Here is an 8,592-nt window from a genome sequence, read left to right as displayed (position 1 = left end):
TGCAACTAACAACTAAACTAATAACCAACTCGAATATGATAAGGGCACCCCTTCCAATACCAGTACATGACAGAATGTCAATAAACTGCAACTGAGGGATAGTCATTTGAAAAATATGCTCAAACTCTTCCAGAAGCTAAACTCATCTAAGGTATGTAACTCTGTTTCTCTTTCTTCTCTCAAAAGTGTGATTGTCTCTAAGGAAAAAGGATAAGTCAAAAGGAAAGAAGAGATCAAGATCTAAACAATTGGTTAAAATGGAAATTAACAAAACCATGTAGGAATCAAGTAGTGAGCCTACTGATGCTCACCCCAACACAAACTAATTGTGTTAAAAAGTGTTTTATCCTGTCTCATGTGCGTTGAGAAGAGACAAAAATTATGCACCTCCAAGGGAATTAAGAAAAACTCTCTAGTTTGTGTCCTGAATCTTATTACTTGAATTTCCATCTTTTTTCACATACTCAAGGATAAAATTCCTTTGCTTCATGCCATTACAAAATGAGAATAACAATAGTTCAAATTGAGCCTTTCTCATTTGAATCTTGTCAATTATTTCTGGTTTTTTACTTGGATGATCCAAATTTATTCTCAATTTATCCGCAAGGAAACTGAAACTTCAGCATGATTATTCAAAGAATTTTACTATTTGAAACTATTGCTTACGCTCTCTTCATTCTATTTTGCAAGTAATGATTGTAAAGATTTTCCCATGTATAAACTTTAAGAAATGGGTAAAATCGTATTTCACCTTTTAGTTTGATATTTGGTTCGTGAACGAACTTCTTTTTTTAAGAAGTCGGTCAGTTCCTAAATTCGATGGTTGTTAGTCTTCCTTTTTTGATAATTCACTATTTGGAATTCTTCCAAAATAAAAGTAGTTTTGAAGATCTGTATATTTGTATTTTATACAAATTACATACTCAAAAATTATATTTTTGAGTTATGGTTTCTTCAAGTGGGATCTCTTCCGGTGAACCCTTTGCACCTATGGTTGTTGACTCCGCAACAAGTGTTGAGAATTCATATCCTAAGGAGAAGGATTCACTTTTTAAGAGGAAAAGGAAGAACATGAGGAAACCTAGAGCACACTGCTCAAATCAACAAAGGTTTGCTAATATTCTTGAAAAGCTTAAGAAGACCAAGATGGAAGTGCAAGGTGTCAAGGATATTCTGCAGAATTTCTCGAGATTCAAGAAGCACTTGTCAAACAATAGCCGAGCAGGTTTGAAGAAGTTAACACTCTTATTCATAAACCTTATGTTCCGATGTCAGTAGATGATGATGAGTTAACACTCTTATTCATAAACCTTATGTTCCGATGTCAGTAGATGATGATGAGTTCGATGATGATAAAGTTTTATTCAAAGATATTTTTACCAGTTAAATTCTTATAGGAATTTTATTATTATTGCTTAAGGAGGAACACTAGCTTTTGGAGTAGTCCTAGTCAACTGAGTTCGATAGTCTTGTAGGGATGGCAAACTCGGTTCACGAACCATTGCACCCTGACTCATAAACAAACTTTATGGTTCATGAACCGTTGTACCAATTGTCCCAGCATATTTTAGCAGATGTGTAAAGACTTATTTAAATATGCTTAACATTGCTAGAACTCTCTCAAACACTTCTAAGACTTTATTGATCACTCAAACACTTATGTGTGTGCATCATGACTAAACTCTTAGGTGTGTAAATGAATAGAAAATTGCTTTTAGTTCTTTGAGATACTTGCCAAACCAAACAATCATTATACATGGTTCAAGACCCAGTCCATAGTGTATATTCTTCTATTGTATTTTCAAGACCTAAAAGTGTTTTCTTGATTCCTAAGTTATCTTAGCTTGAATTCTAAGCAACCCCTGGTCTTTGAAAATAATAAACAAATATGCTCTTTCAACTGGAAAGTTCAATCCCTGACATTTTGTGTCCTAATTGATTCTAGAATCGTCCTCCATAGACCTAGGTTTCCTCTGGGAAACATAATTAGCCAAATCCGACTATCTTTACCTTGATAGTTCATGTATCCTAATCTTACTTTTACGTTACAAAGCTCTCTTGTCAAGCCATGTGCCAAAATGATGTTTCAGCATCATATTGGCTAAGGTATGAAGATTTAGGCACATCTCCGCTATATGCATCTTGAACCAACTACCGCTCCTTATATATGTTCTATTGACAATTCTACAAATTAAGTTGGGGATCACTTTAACATGTTTGTTTCACTATTCATGGTTATCGCCATGTACCTCTGAATAACCGGCTATGATGATTGTGTTTCCGTTCTTTCCCATAGGCGTACTTCAGTATTGTGTTATGATAGCGTAATGTTATCCCGGCCAGCCTGATGGACCATTATGGTACAATATTTGCCATATGCAATGACCTGCTAATACGCTACTTTGCCCAAAACCATCCTCCCAACTGACCTGATGCACCATGATGGTGCGACATTAACCCTTGGCCTTTATAACTTGTGTGTTGCGTTATAGTGGCGCGGTATTGGATCTAGGCTAATGTAACCCTTGTAATTTTTTGAGAAATTATCGCTTCTTATCTTCATCATGTTGTGTCACATCTGGTATCCATATCTGTGCTTCACAGCAAATACTGGTCCTTGTAAAAGGACCTAATTTTCGTTGTTTATTGAATATGGGTTTAGGAGTCTCTGTTGTTAGGTCCCCAAAGTAAGACCCATTTTATGGAGTAAAATTATACATTCCACCGTGCTTCCTTTTCTAACGCTGATGTGGCTGGCACTATTTAGATATTTGTTTCCCACTTGGCAAATGTTAAGTCAAAAATGTCTTACTTTGCTATCACTTTTTGGAAGTGCTTTCTGATGTGGATCGTGGAGTGTAAGGTTGACATTCTACTCTAGCTAGATAGCTTTGACTATGCGTGACCAAACAATGGACGATGAAGTATTTTAATCCAGATTTGAGAGTCGATGAATCAGAAACCAACTTTTTACTGTCAAAGATTCATTAAACTCCTTCTTAAGCAAAGTTGGTGATTTTCTTAATCATTGTTAGTGGATGTCAATCAGTTGTTTACACCAACTGGATTAGTAGAATAATCATCAAACTAACAAAAGTGTCTCCAAAAGACAGTAGTGTTTGTAGAGAACTAGAGAGAAAGGGATGCAAAAGTTTAGTTTGTCAGGTATTTGGGATCCGGGCGGATCTTCACTTCCTAGAATGCATTTGTTTGGGCGTTGAGCCATTCGAACATTTATTTGGCCGTTACAAATTAGACAATGACTTCTCTGACTCAGTTATTCCCCCTAGATTCTAATGCTGTAGCTTGTCCCTTGTGGGAATTAGGACAAACAAGACTTTAGAATGTATAACCTTTGCAATTAGTTTCACCCGCGTAGTAGATTGCCAAAAGCTTCCAGTGTAACTCCGGACCGTCATGAGCGCCATATTGGCTGGGAACTTCTACAACTTCCAAAGTTTAGCAACTTCTTGAAAGTTCATGTGCATCACGCATAAGTCTTAGAAAAATATAAGACCCGACCTCGTAACGGCTTCCCTCAAAATTTATGTATTGTTGGGGGCAATTATGAGATAGTTTCATTTGCAGTATAGCATGATGTCAAATGGGTTGATTCCACTTGACATCAAATGATAATTACAGTATATGTTTCCATTAGAAGTTCAACAAAGCAAAATTTAGCCAATGCCTGTGCTTCCTTTTGTGTTACTACTCAGTATGAACCCGCCTTTTCGAAAATGGAAGTTATAGTCATCCATTTTTAATTACGTTAATCCCTATGATAAAATAATCAAAAGTCCAGTTTTACCCTCCTCGTGCATCATTTCAACGAGTCTCTATACAAAATTCTGGAAATAACTAGGAAAATTTGTAACTAAGCAACTTTAATGGAGACTCCCCTGTAATTTCCTTGACTGAGAATGAAAACAAAGAAGTTAAAACGTGTTTCATTCTTTTTCTTGAACAAGTAACCAATACATATCCTCTTGTTCAAGTAAAATACCGCCATGATAATTCAAATTACTCAACTTGCTTCAAATAAGTTCGGCAACAATGCATTGACAGGGAGAGATTCAATCTTAGTTCATACTTTATCCGTAAAGTCAACCCTTTTACCCATTTACCCATTCTTTCTTTTTTTGTTTAAATATCTCATGAGTTTCCCATTCATTGTCAAATTATTTATTTTTCCTTTGATAGCAATTCCACTTGTCTCTTGAGATCCATTAATGGTGGCAGGATTTAGGGTTTAGCTTCAAATAAGGCGTTTCGGTCGTGCAAACTATTAAGGTACTATAGAGTAGAGTACACATCTCACTCGTTTTCTGCTCATTAATTCTTCTGCATTTTTTCTAGTTTCGAGTCTCTTTTTGTGGCTTAGTATTATTGGTTATCGGGTTATGGTTCTTAATTATATAGACTAGTACTTATAAGAGTTCTTGGAGATCTGGGTTTCAGACTTTCAGTGAGCTTTTGGAGTATTAAATTAGGATTTTGGAAGTTATGATTCCTTCTTGGATTCCAATGACATTGTTCTCTTCTTGAATTAACAAGAATAATCATGGATTCTGGCTGTCGGTTCCATTTAATCAATTCATTTTCAGAGATTCAAGTCAGCCTAACATTCAATTTTAGTATTTTAATTCGAAGAAAAAATATCAATTTTCAACCTTGAGATTAGTAATCGGATTTTTATAACGTTTTTTTTTTAAAAAAAAATTAGATCAAAACAAACAAATACTAGTCGTTATTTTACTCTGTAATTAACAGCGAGGGTAAAAGAGTAATGAACAGAAAATGGTGTATGAGAAAAAACGCAAGGCTTGGCCATTTTTCCCGCCATTAAAATCGGCTTTATAATGGTGTCGGAAGGAGCAAACGTATGAAAGAAGTATCGAGAATAACGCTTTTAGTTTCTTTACTTGATTTTTTAATCTGAATTTAGTGTCAACCCCCATGTGAAGTTTGATGCATTCTTCATGGGCCACTTGTTGTTGCTTCACAAGTTTACACACATAATACTACCTTTAGCTGCACATCATTGTTCTTCAAATTTTGCAACTCCATTTTCTTTCTACTATCTCATTTGGGTTCCTTATAATTCCTTCTTTTTCCTCAACTGTACATTAGATTTCTTCCCAAGATTTTGATATCGGTGAATTCCTATCGGAACTTGTGTTATATAGATTCTACAAAATTCTTGTACTTTCATCTGCTTTTTTTTTTCTAGTAAATATTTTGGACCGGTTTCCTCAATATGCTTATGTTGGTTGAATTCATTGTAGATTTCTTTTTGTTTGAACTCAAGTTCGGGTTGGTTTTCAATTTAGAATCTATGTTCTGAAGAAGAGTTGTTTTACTGAATTTTTATAATTTCTATTGGTCTATAGATTGGAGTTTTTCTGTGTTCGAATCCGTAGTATGGGTATGGCTCGAACACCGAGTTTGAGAAATGGGGAATACTTGGAAGGCATGATAAATGAATATGTCAATGGAAAGGGGAAGTCTAGCAGAGGTCACAAGAGTACTAAACTTGTTGCAGCTCTTACATGTTTACAGTTCGCATTTGCAATTTACGCAACATTCCTTCTTTACTATATGAGTCCTACTGTGGATTTGCGTATAGGGGCTACTAAGATTGCACAGCACTGGAAACAGTTTATTGTCCCTCCTAACGTAGCTGGACGGTATCAAGAAGCTTCCTCTGTTCTTGTAGAAGAAACTCCGGCTTTGGGAGTAACCGAAGTATGCGAGCATGAGAAGATCGATTTCGAACAGAAGAAATCAGATGATGCACAAATGATCAAGCTGAAGAGAGAATTATACGACCAGGTGTTGGATTTTCAGAGCAAATCCGTTGGTACAGAAACTCTCAAAGAGCTTATGGCAATGAAGTCGACGTGGAATGTACGAGGTCCTAAAATCCCGAAAATCACCGTGATTTTAAACCATTTCAAGAGGAAGACACTATGTTCGCAGTTAGAGTCCCTTCTCCATCAAACCCTTCCATTCCACAATGTATGGGTGCTCTCGTTCGGAAGTCCTAACGAGCTCTCATTGAAAAGAATTGTTGATAGTTATAACGATTCCAGGATAAGTTTCATCAGTTCTAGTTATGATTTCAAGTACTATGGAAGGTTTCAGATGGCTTTACAAACGGATGCGGATCTTGTGTACCTTCTTGACGATGACATGATCCCTGGGACAAAGATGTTAGAGATTCTGTCTCATGTAGCAGGAACTGACAAGTATAAGAACTCGGTACTGGGAAGTATTGGAAGGATCTTACCTTTTAGACAAAAGGATTTTACTTTCCCGAGTTATAGAAAGTTTCGATCCAAGGAAGCTGGACTTTATTTGCCTGATCCTGCTTATGATATCACCGTCGACAAGATCGTTCAAGTGGATTTCTTATCGAGTTCTTGGTTTTTATCAGCCGAGCTTGTCAAAACACTCTTCATTGAAACTCCTGCCACCTTCATGACCGGAGAAGATTTACATCTCAGGTACATCTTTTTAAATTTTGATTTACTATTTTGAATTCAACCAAGTCTTATCTGGTCAAACCATAAAATCAATTGTTTGTATATTTCGTTGCTGCGAAAAATATCTGTTCTTGGGCTTATTAGTTGACGACTTGGTTTCGCATTTACGGAAATTTACATGTATTTGGCTGGTCATTTAGGATTGTTATGCGGTTAGGAATTAGTGTTCTTTGTTTCACTATTGTAACGATTTCAATGATGCATATTGCATGCAGTTATCAGCTTCAGAAGTATAGAGGTGCTGGTTCTTTTGTACTGCCGGTTGATCCACTTGACAAGGAAACTTGGGGTGACAGTGAACATAGGCTCGCTTATGTGTCCGAGACCACTGTAATTTTCAAAGATATTGTTCAAGTTCGCGATGATCAATGGTGGCGAGCACTTGCTACGGGTTATGTGACACAATGGGCTGCAATGCACCCACAAAAGATAGATGCTCTTTTCTATGCTCATTCTCTGGAAGAAGTGAAAGCACTCGAGCCCCTTCTGGAGAAATTCAGAACCACTGTTGGGAGAAAGGCTTACATTGCCATTCCAGGGGGAAAGTTCTGTCCTTGTGAAGAAGCTGCAAGTTCTATGAAATGGCCTAAGTCAGTTTGCCGAGAGAGAAGATTTAAAATTTTCGACTTGGGAATTGGGGCTCTTTCGGAGTTATCGGATTCTGAAGTTCCTGTTTTACATGCAGTTTATTCCAGCATGAAAGGTTTGATCAAAATTCATAACCCAACTGTGTTAATTACTGTGTCTGACATCGATCCAAATATCAAGAAAGCTCTGAAAATGGCATCAGAGACCAACTCGAACCAAACAACACATATTCTTCTACCAAGGTCCTCAGTGTCCAGGGTTCTGTGGATGGCTGATCTACGACCAACTGCATTGCCAAGTAAGAAAGTTGTGCTTAATATCCCTTTTCGTGCTTTATTTAAAAAATTGAGTAGTATGATTCTTAAAATTACCATTAAGTATATTTGCGCCTGCTGATCAAGAATTCTATGTGCAGATTGGAATAAAATGAGAATTTCTGTGAACATAATCACCCAAAACCGTGCTTCGTCGCTCTTAAGACTTCTCAACTCTCTTAAAAACGCCCACTATCTTGGAGATGACATCCCTATCAGCTTCAACATGGATAGCAAAGTTGATGCCGAGACTATAAGGCTTGTGAATTCATTTGAATGGCCTCACGGTACAAAGACATTCCGGAGAAGAATCATTCAAGGAGGACTGATTCGAGCTGTCAGCGAAAGTTGGTACCCAGCATCAGATGACGATTTCGGTCTTTTACTTGAAGATGACATTGAAGTTTCGCCGTACTACTACTTATGGATCAAATACGTCTTGTTAGCTTACCATTACGACCCCCAAGTGTCTCTCCCTGAGCTTTCCTCCATCTCGCTCTACACCCCGCGGTTGGTCGAAGTGGTTAAAGAGAGACCCAAGTGGAATGCAACTGAATTCTTCAAAAATATCCATCCAAATACACCTTATCTCCATCAATTGCCTTGCAGTTGGGGAGCAGTTTTCTTCCCCAAGCAATGGAGAGAATTCTACGTCTACATGAACATGAGATTCACCGAAGACCCAAAGAAAAACCAAGTTCAAATTCCAAAGTCTAGAACAAATGGATGGCAAGCTTCATGGAAGAAATTCTTAATCGATATGATGTACCTTAGAGGGTATGTGAGCCTTTACCCGAATTTCCCAAATCAAGCTAGCTTCTCAACCAATCATATGGAGCCGGGAGCTCATATCAGTGCAAAGGATAACGTTCTTAAACACAAGATAGAAGATTTTGAAGTTCCATTATTGAAGGACGATTTTCGTGGGTTTTTACCAGGAGGTAAATTACCTCCAGCTTCAAGACTACCATCCATAAATCTCTTCAACCAAGCAGTCTCTTTGAAAGGACTGAAAGCTGCAGGGGCCAAGCTTAAACAAGACGTGATCGGTTGCGCTCCAACCGATGTCCTTGTTGTCGATCATGACACCGGTTTGCCTAGCCGTTGTGCGAAATTCTGATATTTAGATTGTTGTTTTATCGTTA

At 37.3% G+C, this 8,592-nt stretch overlaps 1 protein-coding gene across 2 annotated transcripts; it reads left to right on the top strand.

The window, feature by feature from the left end:
• The first annotated feature begins 3,903 nt into the window (after positions 1–3,903).
• Positions 3,904–8,592, top strand: LOC113293023. 2 transcript variants are annotated; one of them, XM_026541803.1, is made up of 4 exons: positions 3,904–4,290; positions 5,391–6,506; positions 6,761–7,431; positions 7,549–8,592. In XM_026541803.1, exons 2-4 carry the CDS (start codon positions 5,422–5,424, stop codon positions 8,565–8,567), a joined length of 2,775 nt encoding a protein of 924 aa, XP_026397588.1. In that variant the 5' UTR covers positions 3,904–4,290; positions 5,391–5,421; the 3' UTR covers positions 8,568–8,592. The 2 variants fall into 2 exon arrangements, with proteins under 2 accessions (XP_026397588.1, XP_026397589.1); XM_026541804.1 differs by lacking the exon at positions 3,904–4,290 and having other exon boundaries at positions 5,281–6,506.

Source organism: Papaver somniferum, chromosome 7 (genome assembly GCF_003573695.1).
Source record: "Papaver somniferum cultivar HN1 chromosome 7, ASM357369v1, whole genome shotgun sequence".
NCBI classification, from domain to species: Eukaryota; Viridiplantae; Streptophyta; class Magnoliopsida; order Ranunculales; family Papaveraceae; genus Papaver; species Papaver somniferum.
Note: the sequence above shows the minus strand (reverse complement) of the source record. Positions and strands in the feature narration are given on the sequence as shown.